General features: G+C 33.5%; 1 protein-coding gene across 12 annotated transcripts in view; it reads right to left on the bottom strand.

The window, feature by feature from the left end:
• The window catches only part of RALGAPA1 (Ral GTPase activating protein catalytic subunit alpha 1), a 253,551-nt gene that overhangs the window by 139,240 nt on the left and 95,666 nt on the right, over window positions 1–18,645 (bottom strand). For 8 of the 12 annotated variants that reach the window (XR_003515516.2, XM_027568751.2, XM_027568756.2 and 5 more), the window contains exons 14-17: window positions 18,291–18,420; window positions 16,338–16,575; window positions 15,149–15,310; window positions 9,918–10,058 (exon numbers count right to left, since the gene is read on the bottom strand). Coding sequence is in view for 11 of the 12 variants with exons in the window: in XM_027568751.2 (XP_027424552.2) it covers window positions 9,918–10,058; window positions 15,149–15,310; window positions 16,338–16,575; window positions 18,291–18,420 (671 nt within the window). In the remaining variant the exon portion in view is untranslated. The remainder of the gene's footprint in view (window positions 1–9,917; window positions 10,059–15,148; window positions 15,311–16,337; window positions 16,576–18,290; window positions 18,421–18,645) is intronic. The other 4 variants (XM_027568754.2, XM_027568757.2, XM_027568761.2 and 1 more) reach the window with 1 other exon arrangement.

The raw sequence follows: 18,645 nt of genomic DNA, 5'->3' as shown, positions 1-18,645 counted from the left end.
GAGTCACTTTATACATAGATCAGAACAAGGGAAGTTTGTATTATGATAAGATTCCACTATATTCCTGAAGATATACATTTAGATTCCAAGCACAGGTCAAATACACAATACCGCCAGAAGTTAAGACAATTAATTTATTTTATCATTAAGTTGAGGGGAATATTCTAAAAATGACACTGGCTTCTTCTTCACACACTCCATTTAGAAATTCTTTTAAATGAAAAGTGAAACATTTCCTCAGAAACTAAACATTTAGGCATGTAATCCCATTATTTATTACTGCGGCAGATAACTAATGCTTCTTTGTCTGTCTTAACGAATGTAAGTATTTTGGTTTTATTTTATCTTCCATAAGAGATCATAAGAACCTCTGCCTAGGGGAGCCTGGGTGGCTCAGTCGTTAAGCATCTGCCTTTGGTTCAGGTCCCAGGGTCCTGGGATCGAGGCCCGCATTGGGCTCCCTGCTCCGCGGGAAGCCTGCTTCTCCCTTTCCCACTCCCCCTGCTTATGTTCCCTCTCTCACTGTCTCTCTCTCTGTCAAATAAATGAATAAAATCTTAAAAAAAAAAAAAGAACCTCGGCCTAGAGGACAGAGATTATTTTTAAAATGCACTCCAAGTTTATTTCCACAAAATATCCTAATAGGACTTAGCAAAGGATAAAAACTATCTAATTTTCTATAAAAATTCTTAAAAATTATATAGTTGAGACTTTATCTGCTCCAATTCAAAATCAAAAATTTAAAACCTTATTAAAAGCTAATGTTATGGGGCGCCTGGGTGGCTCAGTCGGTTAAGCGTTGGACTTCTGCTCAGGTCATGATCTCAGGGTCCTCCCAGGTCAAGCTCCTTACTCAGTGGGGAGCCTGCTTCTCTCTCTCCCTCTGCCTGCCGCTCCCCTGCTTATGCTCTCTCTGTCAAATAAATAAAAATCTTAAAAAAAAAAGGTAATGTTATGATTCTAGCAAATATGTGAACTTCAGAAAAGTAGAATATTAGTTTTTAAATTTTAAGTTCCTTTATTGACATTTCATAATTTTTCTATTCTAAACAAGCCAGTAAAGATTACTGTGAAGTTCTCTTTAAGAATTTCTTCTCAACCCAGTCCTCACCTTGCATAATTAGAAAATTTAACCACTATTTCAGTCTGTTTTTTCTCTAAAGTTTTTTTAATCACATATGAATATCCAATACTTTCATGCAAGTTTAAGAGGACAAGAGCTTTAAAAATATTTATGTATTTTTCTACCAATAATGCACTGCTTGAGAACTTAAGTTTAAATTTAAACAAAAAACCAATATTTAAGCTTTAAATATAGTTCTTACATGGGCATATAAGAATAGTAACTGTATAACATCAAAGAAGAAAATAATTGCTGACAGGAAACCAATGTCAGCACTTAAGCATAACTGACTTGAGCAAGCCTTAAATTTAAAGAAATGCCTGTACACCTGCATTCTGTTAAGGACAAAAAGACTAAATGATAGCTAAACCATATAGTCTTTTCTACATGCTAGGCACTGTTACAAGATCTTACATATATTAACTCATTTAATCCTCACAACAACACTGTGAAGTAGGTGTTGTTGTCCCCATTCTATAAATGAAGAAACTATTTAAGTGACTCGTCTGAGGTTACACAGCTAGAAAGTTGAGAGGTGGGATTTGAGGGCAAAAATTAGTCCGTGTTCTAAGTATCCTGAATAATATATGTCATATATTCATCAAATAATTTTTTAAATTGACAAAAATTAAATGTATTAAATTATAAAGCAGGATAATGATTTCTCTCTATATAGATAAGAATCTTAGAAATCAAAACTCAGTCGAATACAAACACTAGTAAATGATACAGAAGAAAATAACTGACAGACTTTGTATTGGATTGCTGAAAATAACAGTGGCTTTAGGTTTAAACAAAAATGGGTCTTCAAAACAATTATGCTGCTTATATTTTACCTTGAAAAACAGTAGCCTCTAAATTAAATTATTTTAATCTAAAGTATCAGTAACCATTAAATGAGCAAAACAAGAAAAAAGTTTTTTAACAAATTTTAAAAAACTTTTGACATTGATAAAATGCTTCCTATAGAGCCTACAAAGAGAAATGTCAAGTTTTATCTCTGGATTTCCTTAATGATGTTTAGTATTAAAGTGTTGGAATGGATTAGTTTTTCTTTCCTGAATATTCTGTTTCAAAGAAAAGGTTTTTTTTTTGCTATTTTGAATGATAAGCTGTAAATTAAAGTGTAATATTAGCTTGCAATGTGTAAAAAAATTTCTTTCCATTAGAATTATGTTTCTTCAGGATTTTGTTTGTATTAATATCACAATATTTCCATTGCTTAAAATAACTCGTCACATAGTGGAGGTTTAGTACACTAACACTTGCAGAAGGATAGCATGTCTTTTATATTAAAAATTTGTAGCTGCTAATTCATAAAATATCAAGTTAGTTCTTCAGGAAAATAAATCTCTTAAGTTATAACACTAACATACCACTAGAAAATTTTAATAATTTTAGAAAACAGGTACAGAATCAAGTGCCAAATCCCTTTTACCCAAAGTTAAATTCTATTCTCGATCAATCATAAACACTAGCTATCAGCAATACTTTTAAAGCTCCTGAATTCATAAATATCATTTATGTTAGTTTACAAAGAAGTTCATGCCATTTTAAAGCTGAAGTTTTTTTCTGGATTTACCTAAAGGAAATGACAATGTCCTTTATGTAATTAAAAAATGTTTTTGCCTATTTGGGCAATATGGCAATGTACTTTCAAGGGAAGAACCACAGAGCATCCATGTTTCTAATATTATTACTAAAAGAGTCTAGTAAAAAGTGCTTTTTAAGACTGGATTTACAGGTAATTCAAAGCAGTATTACATCACTGAAATCATGGAAAAACTGTTTATGCTGATGTTTTGTTGCAATTGTGAGTCTTATTGCTTATATTTTGGTCACTGACAGTGTAAAGAAATGCTACCGATTTTTCTAAATTATTCTTACATTGGCAACTTTGCTGAACTTTATAGATTCTAACAGATTTATCAACTTGGTTTTCCCTGTCATTAAATCAGGAGGCCTCCTTCTGATGCCCCAATCTCATAATTCTCTTGCTTAGAGAAGTTAATAAATTTTAACTCACATACAAAAAAATTAAAAGCAAATCAACTTCAAATAATTAATTTTAATTTTAGACCACTAAAATTTAAACCACTAAACTATCTTCTACTCTTTCATCCTTCTAATATTGTTTCCCTTACTCTTAAAATTTGGAAATAGACAACCAATACATTTTTTATGTTAAGAAAATTACACTATTGGGGCACCTGGGTGGCTCAGTTGTTAAGCATCTGCCTTCGGCTCAGGTCATGATCCCAGGGTCCTGGGATCAAGCCCCACATTGGGCTCCCTGCTTTGCAGGAAGTCTGCTTCTCCCTCTCCCTCTCCCCCTGCTTGTGTTTCCTCTCTCGCTCTCTCTCTGTGTCAAATAAATAAATAAAATCTTTAAAAAAAATTACACTTTTATGTTTATGAACATGTTATATAATGCCATTTTAAGTTAGCTTCAAGTTTTGAGATGTACTTTAAAAAAAACACAAATTGTTTCAGCAAAAACAAAACAAATCTGATTTGGAATTATGCTAGAACCAGCAGATTACAGGTAGAAAATCTGTAAAAGATTACTATCACATATTGATGATAAGAAAGTAATTCCTTGGTTGTGTAAAGAAGGGCCTACTTGTTTGGCTGGAGATGGAAAATTCTCCTGATTAGGCAGAATTTAGGAACAGGATGGGGCATGAGAGATAACATTTTCTTTCTCCTGATAGAAAATAGAAGTAGAAAGATCAAAATATTTTGCTCTACAGAGCTCAATTCAAATAATGAAGCACTGTTAAATAATACTAGCAGCCTATGTAAATGGCCTAGATAGACTAGAGTCTAACAGCAAGTAGGACAAACCAGTGAGCAGTTGAGAACTAGTTCAAAGAAAGTACATCTGTAAACTTAATTTCCGGGTGAGACACCTATATTACTTAATCAGAAAATAGTAAGAAACAGCTGGAAAAGTACAAAGTCAGGTGCCCACCTGCTCATGTTTTTTTACATTGCTTCTTTCATTAAAGTATTATTTTTGGCAATAAAAGCTAATTTGCTTAAGAACAATTACTGAGATTTCTGGCTTCTCTGTAATCCATTTAACAGGAAAAGAAAGACTGTTTAGCCTAGGCTACCAAATGTTTAAAAGTATAATCTAGTTTAGGAATAAGGGACAGGGAGAGCATGCTTGCCTAGAGACACCTGTATTACTTGTACAACTTTAAAAAATAATGTTAGATGCTTGTGCAACCCCCAGCATATTACATCAAAACCTGGGGCAGATGCCTGGGAAAAAATATTATTTCAATTGTTACACATGAGTCTATTGTTAAGAACTAATGAGACATGTAGGGCAAATGCCCCTGAACTAGACCCCCAGCTTAAGAAAAACTCGTCAAGGATATTCAGCTATTCAAATAGTTTTGTCTGTATAAAGCTATAAATAGCATCACACAACACTGTAGGTAGAATGGACATCTAAACAAGAATACTGGAGGCTAAAAAAGGGCTGGACAGAAATAGGGTGCTTTAAAATCTGATGGTCCATTTTTAAAAATCTTAATGTTAAAAGAAAAAAAGGAATTAAACAGTTTCCTTTTACCCTCATAAGTATTCAAGAGTATCAGGTAAGTATTTTTCCAGAGAACTCTATTTCTAACCAAAAGCTAGAGTGACTGTATGAGTATTTTGGTTTTTGGTGAAGCAGTTACAGAAACCTCAGCTCCTGATCTTAAATGATGTGCCCAGGAAATATTTCTCTGAGTTCATTTAGCCTGCTCTTATGACGGAGAGACCTAAAACTATGAAAAATTTCTTCCTTTGCAGTTCATTTTCCTTATTAATTCTCTCTGTACATTAAACTATTCTACAGTAAAATTGAGTCAAACCTTGGAAGGAAACATGCAAATAGTTTGGTTGAGAATCTAATAAGACTGTGGCAATTTTCTTTTTAAAATTTAGCACTGTTTAAAAAAAAAAAAAAAAAAAAAAAAAAAAAAAAAAACCTCTCTCATAAAACTTCTTTTTCCTTTCCCTATCTCTCCCCCTCACAGTCTCATCGCCCTCATTCCCCTCAATGCACCTAACACCTGAAGAAGCAAACGCTAGGCCTTCAATTTGCCTCCAACAATAAGGGACAATGAAAAAAATCCAACAATCCAGATTTCTACTGTATAAGCTTGTATAAAAAATAATCCTGTCCAATTTTCACAGCTAATTTTTAAAATTACGAGGTTAGTTCAATGTCTTGCGAATTTGTTCTCTCTGGAACCATAATGCCATAGAATGTCAACGTGTGTACTTGGAAAAGTTCTCCATACTTAAATAAGTTCGAAAAATAAAGTTGTGGGAGGGGGGTATGTGTTTGTGTGTCTCTTTTTTAAAACTGGACTTCTGGGGGCCTTTAATATATTGATATACACTGTAAATCTTTAATCCATTCAATACTTATTAACATCACCCGGAAAGTGTTGTAAATTTATACAACTGCATGGCAAATGATGAATTCATTCACAAGTCACTTCTCAGGAAAGAAGAGTTTTTGCTGCTACTTTTTATGTTCCTTGCCTCTTTTAAGTCTTTATTTTTTTTTACATTTTTATTTATTTATTATGTTATGTTAATCACCATACATTACATCATTAGTTTTTGATGTAGTGTTCCATGATTCATTGTTTGCGTATAACACCTAGGGCTCCACGCAGTACGCGCCCTCTTTAATACCCATCACTAGTCTAACCCACCCCCCACCCCGCTCCCCTCTAGAAGCCTCAGTTTGGTTCTCAGAGTCCATAGTCTCTCATGGTTTCTTTTAAGTCTTTAGAAGAAAAATGGTTTTTACTAAAAATAACCAAGTCTAATTATGCTTTTATGTCTTATATGTACACATGCACAAAAACTGGAAACAACTGTATTGTAAGTTATCAATAAATAAGCACTGGTTTGGAGGATTATATTTTTCATATACTTTTCTATATAATCCTATTTTCTAAAATTAACATTATTTTGATAACCAGATATAAAGTTTGTTTTGATTTAGTGACTGGTATCTCACCATTATCTCTTTAAATCTACACAGAATGCATGTTACCCAAAATGAAGGAAATAAAAACAATAGAACTGCCACTTAGAAAATTCCTTTTATTCTTACTAAAATACTTTCCCCATTAAGTCATTAAAAGGAAATCTTTCTGAATTATGTATTTACAGTGAAGCAAGGATACTGAAACAGGCACTTACCCTACTTAAGGCACTACCTTACAACATTTTAAAGGGAACACCTCACCTTATTTTAGCTTTTAAAAAATATTTCAAGGGATGGGGTGGCTGGGTGATAGACATTGGGGAGGGTATGTGCTACGGTGAGTGCTGTGAATTGTGCAAGACTGTTGAATCACAGATCTGTACTTCTGAAACAAATAACGCAACATATTTTAAGAAAAAAGAAAAAGAAGATAACAGGAGAGGAAGAAAAGGGGAGTATGTCAGAGGGGGAGACGAACCATGAGAGATGATGGACTCTGAAAAACAAACTGAGGGTTCTAGAGGGGAGGGGGGTGGGGGGATGGGTTAGCCTGGTGATGGGTATTGAGGAGGGCACGTTCTGCATGGAGCACTGGGTGTTATGAACAAACAATGAATCATGGAACACTGCACCAAAAACTAGTGATGTAATATATGGTGATTAACATAACAATAAAAAAATTAAAAAAAAATATTTCAGCACTTAACACGCATATTTGCCAAAATATTACTTAAGTTGCAGACAAGAAATTTTGTGAAGCCCTTAAGATTCTGAGAAAAAGGGCGCCTGGGTGGCTCAGTTGGTTAAGCGACTGCCTTCGGCTCAGGTCATGATCCTGGAGTCCCGGGATCGAGTCCCACATCGGGCTTCCTGCTCAGCAGGGAGTCTGCTTCTCCCTCTGACCCTCCCTCTCGTGCTTTCTATCTCTCATTCTCTCTCTCTCTCTCAAATAAATAAATAAAATCTTTTAAAAAAAAAAAAAGATTCTGAGAAAAAAATAAATTTTCCTGACAGTTTTAACACAGCAGGGGAGTATGTGATCCAAACATTTAAGAATTAGTGGTCATGGGGGAGGGGGCCTGGTGGCTCACTTCGTTAGGCTTCTGCCTTCTTTTGGCTCAGGTCATGATCCCAGGACCCTGGGATCAAGTCCTGCATTGTGTTGGGCTCCCTGCTCAGCAGGGAGTCTGCTTCTCCCTCTCCCTCTGCCCGCCCCCACCCCGCCCCGCTTTGTGCACACTCTCTCATAAATAGTATCTTAAAAAAAAAAAAAAGAATTAGTGGCCAAAATTCATTTCAATTTTTCTAAACATGTCAAAAATGGTTTGCAGTAAATGCTTTAAAAATATTTTTTAAAACTAAAAAAAAAGCTTGAAGCAAAAAATATAGCTAAAAGAAGTTTACAACAAATTGGGAGTTTCTTTTAGCTATATATAATTTAGTTATAAGAACAGAAACATTATTTTGCCCATTTACATAACTTAAATTATAATTTGATGCAATCAACCAAAATCAGTGCTACTTACATATAAAGGTACAGTGCTTAAATGGAGCACCGAAAAGACAAAACATCCAATTCTTTATTTGTAGCTAAGCATCCTATGTAACAAAAATACATGCTGTTTTCTTCTATATATTAAAATTTATATTATTCCATTTACATATTTTCTAATCTAGCTACTCTTTGCATCAATAGCTTAAATTATTCAGATTACCTAATCTTACTGGTGTCAAATACATATTCATTCGTCATCAAATATTTATTGAGCATCCAGGTTTGGATTTGAGGCCAAATTTTCTATTTTATTATTGCTATACATCGACTATCAATTTCATTATAAAATTCATTAGATATTCATTATTTCTATTATACTTTGGTTCTAAAAAATAATATTGAACACTTCTCAAAAACATCATAAAGAATATGTCTAAGTATTTATCAATCAAGATATCTTGAACTAGAAAACACAAACATATCACATCCAATAACTGAGTATTTTATTTTCTCATTTCTAGAAAAATAAAATACTAAGTTTTTTTCATTTACAGTATTTTCAAAGAATACCAACCACAAGAGTGTCTATGTATCTACGTATATTCACCTCTCAATATGTACCCCTTTGGTTTGGTTGAAATATCTGATCTTAATTAGACTACAGATGGTAGAAAGCACTTCAGTTGAAATATCATTATTAATAAAAATGCACCTTCCCTTTGGAGTGCCTGGGTGGCTCAGTCGGTTAAGTGGCTGACTTGATTTCGGTTTGGGTCGTGATCTTGGGGTCCTGGGATCAAGCCCCATGTCCGGCTCCACACTCAGTAGGGAGTCTACTTCAGGATTCTCTCTCCCCCTTTGCTCTTCCCACCCCTGCCCCCACTCTCTATCTCCCTCTAAAATAAATAAATCTTTAAAAAAAAATAAAAAAGGCACCGTCCCTCGCATAAGCCTTCAATCCACTAGGAACTGAAAGGATAAATAAAGGTTGTTTAAAAGAGAAGAAAAAAAAGTCAACCACACCAAAAGTGGCAATGTCAAGGAAACACTCATAAGAAGAGTGATAAGAAAGTACCTAAAAATGTACAAGTCACTTTCCTCAAGCTAGCACATTTTGCATGGTAACTATTCAACATGTTTGCTTTTGTCTAAAAGACAAGACACTATATGATTTTATTCACACAAAATTATTTTTTTAAAAAAAGCTAATCTACAGTGATAGAAATCAACAGCAATTGTGTAGAGGAGGGGTACTGACTTGAAAGTGTCACGAGGGAATTTGGGGGATAATGGAAATGTTCTATATTTTGTTTGGGATGATGGTTAATAGGGGTGTGTATAATTCTCAAAAATCATTGAACTGAACCCAGGATCTATACATTGTATTACATGTAATTAAACCTTATTAAAGAGCAGACCATCTCGTCCTAGTACTGGGGATCAAGGACCTGAGGCAGAACTGAAAAGCTGACCAGGTTTTGAGGTTCCTAAAAACTGGCTTTAGGGGCACCTGGGTGGCTCAGTTGTTAAGCGTCTGCCTTCGGCTCAGGTCAAGATCCCAGGGTCCTGGGATTGAGCCCCGCATTGGGGTCCCTGCTCCGCGGAAAGCCTGCTTCTCTCTCTCCCACTCCCCCTGCTTGTGTTCCCTCTCTGTGTCTCTCTGTCAAATAAATAAATAAAATATTTTAAAAAAAAGTTGGGGCTTCATAGAATGGTTTCTTTATTTGGCTTAAAAATGAGTTCTTAGAATTCTATATATTATTATAATCTAATATAAATACAAAGATCTATTCCAAAGCAACTCTAAGATTATGTACTTTCCTCAATTATTGATTCCCCTTGCTTACTTCCATTACTACAGATGATGGAGCCATATGCATTATTCAAGATTTACCATATCATTAGTCAAAACAATGGGAAATTAAAAGTCAAGGCTCTAATTGTTACCTTCCAAGTCATCTTTTGTCAGACATCTATAATGACATAAATATACATTACTACTTCTTTTAACCACCTGAGAAGAAAAAACTCAACTGTAAACAGAAAAAAATTTACAACCAAAAATACTGGACATTGGCACAGCACTAAACTTAGCACTTCCAGAATGAACTGCCAGGATAGCATTAGAATTCAAATAACTCAAAATGTTGATTTCTCAACCACTTTCCCAATTTCCCACACCTCCCCCAAAGAAATTAACTTTGAAGAGTTTATTTGATTAAGCAAAATTTGAAAGCAGAAGGATTAAAAAGTGAAAAAGGTGGTGCAGAAATTAGCAGAGGTGGCACTACCTGAAAGCTCATCAGAAAGGGGAGTGAGAACAATATCAGGCAAGAAGGGTTTGGAAGTATGGATCAGAACAGGAGCACTTTTAGCACTGCGTATATAGGCCGATGGCAGAGCACATTCACCAATGGATCGGCTTCTCATGGCTTTAAAAAAGGAAAAGAAAGAAGTGGGGAAGGAAAAAAGAAGAGTGACTATAATGAAAGGCTTGTGTCACAGAAAAAGCAGCAACAGAGAAAACTAAAAGATACAAAGGAAGGAAATTTTAAATTAAAACATTTCAGCACGGCAAATACTGGCAAGCTGTAAGAAAAGAAATCAGAGAACACATGACATTTCGAATGTAAAGTTTTTGGTGTAAAGCAGGAAAATGCTTATTATTATTAGCAGTTACAATGGTATAGCATTAAAAATCAGCAGACACTTTAAATTAGCACTATGTTCTCAAAACCAAGGGTTGAAAAGTTCATTGAATGGGAACACTGAAAAGAACTCAACATTATTAGTTCAAAGAAATTTTTGGTACTATATTTGGGCATTTCTCTGAGCCATTACGAGGCAATTCCGAGTCATTCTTCTTAATGAAGCTGAATTCCAAAAACAAATCATTTCTACTTTCATACTCTTCCCTAACAAAGTTTCGAAGTCACTCCTAGGTCATTTTTAGAACATTTTATGTAATTCATAATCTAAAGGATTGAATCTCATGGTTAGTATTCGATCTGGATAGGAGAAGAATGCTTACTTAAATCCATATCTCTTACTTATATTAAAGTGTAACAGTATATAGGACACCTGGGTGGCTCAGTTGGTTAAGTGTCAGACTTCGGCTCAGGTCATGATCCCGGGGTCCTGGGATTGAGCTCCACATCGGGCTCCCTGCTCAGTGGGGAGTCTGCTTCTCCCTCTCCCTTTTGCCCCTCCCCCTGCTTGTGCTCTCTCTCTCTTTCAAATAAATAAATTAAAAAAAGTTTAACAGTATAATTTAAAATTTTTAAGTAGAAATATTTACAGAAAATAGAATTTGCAATCTGGATGAAAAATCAAGTCACTGAGAAAAATAAGTTTGTGTTAATTTAAATCTTAAGCATGTAATATAAAAACTTTAAAGATTAAGTTCTTAAAGATAACTTAAAAACTGGATTACTTTTCAAAAATTACATTTGTAGTTACATTTGGTAGTCTCGTATAAGGAGTCACCAGTTCATACGATTAAAGATAAATTTTAGCACACTTACAAATAATTTTTTAATAGTCAAGTTTATACTTCCCAAACATGTTTTTAACTTAACTTCCAGTTTAGGGATTCTTGAACAAAGGTATGCATATTGTTGTGTATGAATAGAGGACTTAAAAGAAACAATATTGCATAATATCCAGTATAATATGACTGGTTAAAAAAAAATTTGAGCGTTAATATCAATTCAAAATCTTGGTTCTCCGGGTTAATGTAAACTTTTGGTTCCCCCACCGATGCCTACATTGCTTAGCCTGTCACACAAGGCCTATGGGACCCGGCTGCACAAATCACTACAACTGCATCTTTTCCTCCTGTTCTTACAAGCTGCTGCCACAGAGAATTTTTATACTGCTCCCTGAAATTTTCATGCCCTTTCAAGACAGCATAGCTTTGTGAATTCATAATATCCTTGGTCTTTTTTCCTCCTGACACTCCTTCGTACTCAAAATGTCATCTCATCTGTGAAGCTTTTCTGATTCTTCCACATAATTAACTTACTGGCAATATAGCAATGAACAAAACAGTTAAGAATCCCTGCTTTTGCAAAGCTTAAAATCTATTTTTAGTGGACTGTATGTTTTTTATGTCAGCCTCCCAACTTTTCAAACACAACAACTATATCCTCTGATCTTTATAATCCTAGTACTTGGCACACAGAGCTCAATAAAGGCTTATTGAATGAATATCTGTATTTTGGGAGTATGGCATAATTATTTGAAAAAGAAAGGTTTCAGTTGCAAACATAAAGAGGAGTAAATCAAAAAAAGATACTTTAAACTAAATTGACTTTTAAAACTAATCTGATTTAATTTTCAATTCTACAGAAGAATTACAAGTTTTCTTCTGTTTTTTTTCCCTTGGGTTAGATAATTCCTTGCATATAACAATTCCTTTTATTCCTTCTTTCCTACCACCAAGCTGGAGGAAGAGCCTGGGCATTTCCCTTGGAACTTTCCATAATCGCAGTGGTTTAAGTTTGTTATGATCCTAAATGAATTCTACAAAAATGCACCCCTCTAATTTTTTTCACTACACTACAGGTCTTTATGCATACCTGAAATTCTGTCCAGTGCCTCACAGCCATGTATCCTACACTACAGAAAATTACTTATGATGAATTAACTACTAGGATTTTTGGGGATTTACTAATCTAAAGCTTAGGTCAGAAATCTCCAGAAAGCCACTGAAATTCCTACTGCCACATACATTCCTAAGCCACCCATATCAGTGATCTTAAATCTGTAAATGAAAGGGCAGTATAAAAAATATAACATCAAGAAATCAGGAAGTAAAAACAAATTTTCAAACATATAAGCATGCCAATTTTTGAAGGCTTCGTATCTTTACCCATCTCAAAAAAATGAATAAAAAAGAAAAACGGGGGCGCCTGGGTGGCTCAGTCGTTAAGCGTCTGCCTTCGGCTCAGGTCATGATCCCGGGTCCTGGGATCGAGCCCCGCATCGGTCTCCCTGCTCCGCGGGAGGCCTGCTTCTCCCACTCCCACTCCCTCTGCTTGTGTTCCCTCTCTCACTGTCTCTCTCTCTCTGTCAAATAAATAAATAAAATCTTAAAAAAAAAAAAAAACAGATGCATTCCACATGAATTCACCTTGGATCATAAAGTACACACATTATGTCAAAAACTGTAACCTTCATTCAAGAGTTCCCATGCAACATAAGAAATTCATAAAAACAGCAAATGTATTAAATCACTAAAAGCACACAGATACAAAATAAATAGAAGGAAGGCAAGTCTTGCCTTTTCTCACTTCTAAAATTACACAGTTCTCCATATTTATAATTAAATAAAATTCACATCATACATACATGTCTGTCCACTGGGAGAAATACCTTTTTAAGTCCCCAAACTAAGGCTAAAGATTATGATAAAAATAAAGTAAAAGGAAAATCTGAAAACAGAAACAGTGATATATTTGTTCCAACAGCTGAATACCAGTTCCTGAATCATAACTGCAAACAAGTTATTACTTCTCACAAACGTATTCTAAAGTAAGTCTAAAGTAAGTCCTAAATTCACTGCATCTCCTTTAATAATATGTTGGCATAAGCAAAACCTTAGGAGTAGTGATGAGGGACTTACTAGAATGTATACACTTTATCATAGATTCAATTTTTAACTGTGTACACTAGGAACATAAAAATTTAATATTTTCAGAAAATATATATTCAAACACTATCCTGAATTAATCTGCTGCCCCTTTTAGTATTTTCCAACTTATGCAGGTACTTTTCTGAACAAAATTGTTAACACTTCAACTTTTTATTTGATAGGTTTGTTTAATGAACAAGCCAGACAAGGTTGTTTTGGCAGAGGTACCAGAAAGTAACCATAGTCAGGTAGGAATTGAAGATGAGTATTTTGCTCATTATATACTTTTTAAAGATTAGAAAGATGCCAACATGTTAACGACTGTTTCTCATTAGACAGCTCATTGATGTTTCCTTAAGCTTTACATTTCACACTAAGCATAAATTACTTCTATAATCAGAAAAATTATCTAAGAAACTTAAAAAAGATACATTTTAAGTAAAACAAAGTAAAATTTTAAACTTAGAAGAACAATTCTATCCTAACCAGTACACAAATATTTTCATTAAATGTGACATTAATATAAAATGAAGAAAGGCATTTCAGATGTAATCAACATCTTCCTAAGAATCTCAAAAAGTGATTCTATACCAAAACTTTGATTATATTAATTTTAATTCATCCATACCCTTTATCCTTGTATCATTTATTATTCTTCTTGACATAGACAATTCTATGCTTATTTTATAGGCAGAAAACAACTGTGAAAATATGTCTTTTGAAGGATTTAAAAATTAACTGCTTTTTAATTCTTTTAAATTTCTTTAAAATAGTGTTTTTCATGATTACCATTAAATATAGATATATTTCCACAAAAAAATGCTCCTTCCATAAAAATCATAGACTATAGGGGTGCCTGGGTGGCTCATTTAAGCATCTGACTTCAGCTCAGGTCATGACCTCAGGGGTCTGGGATAAAGCCCTGAACTGGGCTCCCTGCTCAGCAGGGAGTCTGCTTCTCCCTCTCCCTTTGCCCCTCCCCCCTGTTGGTGCACTCGCAAACCCTCGTTCTCTTTCTCTCTCAAATAAATAAAATCTTTTAAAAAATTATAAATTGTAAAACCTAAAGTAACTTCAAGCAATTTTGTTTCAGGCATATAAAGTATTATTATTCCCATTACACAGATGAGGTAAATAAAGCCTAGGAAGTTCAAAATGATCTAGCTATTCAGTGATGAAAGTAAGAGTAAAAAAAGAGATTAGGACAAAGCCTTCTTAATTTTCATTGCAGCACTCTTTCTACTATAATTCAGAGCAAGTTATAAGTCTCTGAGAGGAAGAGTAATAAAATGGTAGCTAGGTCCAGAGTATACTGCGTGATCCTACATCCAGAAATTCTTCCCATTATTGCTCCTTTGCTGCTACTTCCAAGATCATAGAAATTTCTTCCATGTCTGTTAAAAGCTGCAAGGAATCTAGCAACAACTTCCACCTTGGTCTCAGCTATCTGCAAGCAGAGAGCATGAATTCCTAGTTGGAAGTGTGTGAAGCCAATCTAATTATATAATCTAGCACTGAAAATTAGCTACCCTAATTTCCCGTTTGTGAGTATATTCACTTAGTAGAAACTCTACCAGTTAATGCATGAGTTCTGTAAAGCAAATCAGAGTTCTATTTCTTCAATTCTGTAAAAAACAGTTTAAAATTGATACCTACAGTAAAATAAACTACATAAAAATGCTAATGTAAGATAAATCTTAATAGCATACACGAGTAACCACATGTCATTAGATTCTCGAATACTACTGGGAAAAAAAAAGGTTTTGCTATAGAAGTTTTTCCTTTAACGACCAAAGTTAAAAGGTAACTATATATTTACATAGATTGTTACTAAGGACTATAAACGTATTGCCGTGTACAATTCTCATTATTTTAAAGAGTACATACCAACGGTTTTTTGCCGTACTATACTCCTTGCCTTTTCGGTTCCTGGGGAACCAGTGGTTGTTGCACTTCTCTGCCTCATTGGGGCTTGGCCAGGCTGATCACGACTCCATCCTCTAGAAAATGACTTGTCAACTGAAACTTTCTGAAATTCATGTCCAACTCCTAGAAATGCAGATTTTCAATCTCAGTATACTGCCACCTGATTAATAATCTCTTCAAATTATGCGTGCTACCTTGCCTCAGATTCTCAGGTTTACTCATAATGCATTATGAAGTATCATATTAAATGCCTGTGTACCATAAGGCTTTTTTGAACTTCAATTTATGTAAAAATCATATTGCAAAACCAATACAGAATTCTAAAATTACACCATCAAAAATAAACTATTATTAAATCCTTTGCCATCCACTTGTTCCATTAAAAAAGAAACATTTGGATAAGCAAAAAAGTTTGAGAAATGAGCCAACCAAAAGCCATCCTGTGATGGAAGTTACTAAATCTCTACCTGCCAATAATAGCCAGTTGGGAAATAAATAGTCTAGGAAAAAGTATTTTGGTCACATAATTAACTACCATGGACTACTTTTAAATAGGAAGTGTGACCCAGGTATAATCTCTAGCCAGCAACTACTTATTAAGAGTGAAAAATACTAACACATCAAGGATTATAAAAACACGTATTAACAATATAATCACTATGTCATTGTCCCTCTCCCCCTTTTTAACACTCAATAGATACATAACCCACATCTAGGGAATGTTTGCTTTTAGTTAAAACCAAAAAAATGCTTTCAACAGAATTTTTCAAATAATTCTTTTTAAATAGAGTAACATGAAATCACCTTCTAAATTCTAACAAAAAGTTGCATATGATAAAAAAGGAAGAACATTAAAATTTCCATTTTGGTTATTTAAAATAAAATATTTAAGATTCTAAATTATTTAAATTTTAGCTAGATATATACAGAACACTTTCTCATCAAAATCAGATTTTAAGGTTATTCAAGAAAAATTACAAGGTACCTACATGTTTTATTGTTGAAAATTTTTAATCTGCAGGGCAAATGAAGGAGGGAACAGTTAAGAGAAAACATAATTTTTTACCGTCACCTGTCTCCCTAGCTTGATTTTCCCAGACCAAATTATTTAAACAAATTTATGGGGAGCATCTCTGTGGACAACTCTTACCTTTCCCTTTGTGCTTTTTTTGCTTCTGTTCACTCAGCTTATCCAATGGTAAATCACTAAGATCCAAACTATATAAATTTCTAGCTAAAACTTTAGTTAGAGTTTCCATAGTTAGCGACCACTCAGTGGCTAACTCTTCCCAATAGGTCAAAGACGATAATACTGAGAGTAAGTCATCCCATAGTTCTCGAGAGATGTACACATTAAGATTTGCTTTGATACAGGCAACGATAAGAGTCTATAAAGACAAATAAGTAACAATGAAATATGTTCAAATTCAGATATTCAATCATAAAAAAAAACTAAGAACAAGCAGATTTTTAAATCACATAATATCCATGACCCTTTCTTGGTACCTAATACTTATAAAGGAATTCATGCAATCATTAATATCTACTATAAATTTTATTTCAACAATTGCTCACCCAACATTCTAGCAATTAGGACAAGTTATCAAAACTGAAAAGAAATATCCTTAAGTTGTAACTATCCTTCATGCTGTATTACATTAATGTTAAATAAATGCTGCTTGAAAAGAGTCTCCACACTATTAAAAATTTGAAATTATTATGTTGAATTATTTACTAATGCTTATTGAGCTAAACTGACCAAAACCTACATTCTCAAATTGAAGATGAAACTCAGCATATAATTTGAATATTCTAAAAACAAGTTACTGCAGATATACTTAATGAAATGTTTTTTGAAAAATTGTATGTAAATTAAAGAATAAAATTAAATTTCACTTTGAAGATACCAGAAGAATTAAAGGCATTTTGTAAAATATCCAATCATAGAATAAGAACTTATTCACTGAGGGCAGAAATTACTGATCAGCCATTACCCCTGAGATTTTAGGGATTTCTACTGAAGATATAACCCCCTATTGAAGAAACGAATAGTAAAAAGTTTTTCAAAAGCTTAACTCTAAATTTTACTAAGTAATTCACATAAATTTATACATTAAATGCAAGATGAAATGAACAGAGTTTACAGTATAGAACAGTAAAAACTAGTGACTCTATTCTATCTTGAAACATTTACACTACAAAAAAGTTATTCCACATAGCAAGCTAAAATTTTGCCTTTCTATAGTTTCAACATTGGGTTAGTTCTAACAATTGGGAAATGTTTTTAAAAAGGGCTAAGAAGTTAAGAGGAGTTTAGATAATAAATGTAACTGGTTTCAAAAGATTATTCACTACTAGCATAAAATTTTAGGCATAAGAATATTTTTTAAAAAATGATTTGAATGACTATACTTATGGCCAAGAATTAGATCTGAGTAGCTTTTTATCTTTGATATTAAGAACCATTTTATCCATGTATTTGTATTTAATGTGTCATCTTAAGAACATATTATTTTGGTATTTCCAAAGAATCCATAATACATTTAAAGTCATTACTCTATCCTCAGGTTGGAAAACACAATACATAATTTTTATATATTCAAACTACCACTGATACTTAAAATACAACAATGAATAAAGTCTTACAGAACAGCATGATAAGAAAGATTCTTGATTACTAGCTACTTTTCCATAACTACAGAACAACTTAAAAGAAAGTTTTGTTTTTCTAACAATGCCAGAGACTTGGAAACTCATAAAGCAAACAATCAGGCCATTACTCATGAAGCTCCCTGGCAGCTTTTTGCAATCATGTAAGTATGCCACACAAGAGAAAAAGTTAAATATCATCAGCCTGTTTCAATGCTCTTTACATAGAACTGGTATTTCCTCCACTCTTATACTAGGTTGTGAGTTTCTATGTATGGCAAATAGCCTATTTAGATAAGCAACTTTAAATTTAGTTCACAAAAGGTCCTTTAATATGAAATGATCTTTGATTTAAATCTTTTTTCCCCCAAGTAACAAGTTCAGGGCTCAATGAATCTTATTAAAATACATATCTATCCATCTATTTATCTATCTATTTATTTATTTTTATTGCCTGGAAAAGTGGTCCTGCAAGTCGACCTGCCAAGGTCATATTTTTTTTCCCCTGGAACTGCAGAAAAGCTTGTGATGGCATCTTCAGTACAGACTCCGTGACTCTGAGCAACACAAGCAGCATCTGTTCCCTTAAAGTAAAAAAATTAATTAATGTTTCCTTCTCACATATGTTTGTTTTTGATTAATGAATAACTTCCAAATTAATATTTGTTATAAAATGTATTATCTTTCAATAAGTCAAATATCAAATATCTTTCAAATTTTTAGAATTCTTTAAATATTAAAATTTAAAATTCCATTTTATAAACTATACCAGCCATTTAAAAAACATTTTTCAATCACAAAACCCTCTC

This window comes from Zalophus californianus, chromosome 6 (assembly GCF_009762305.2).
Source record: "Zalophus californianus isolate mZalCal1 chromosome 6, mZalCal1.pri.v2, whole genome shotgun sequence".
Classification (NCBI taxonomy): Eukaryota; Metazoa; Chordata; class Mammalia; order Carnivora; family Otariidae; genus Zalophus; species Zalophus californianus.
Note: the sequence above shows the minus strand (reverse complement) of the source record. Positions and strands in the feature narration are given on the sequence as shown.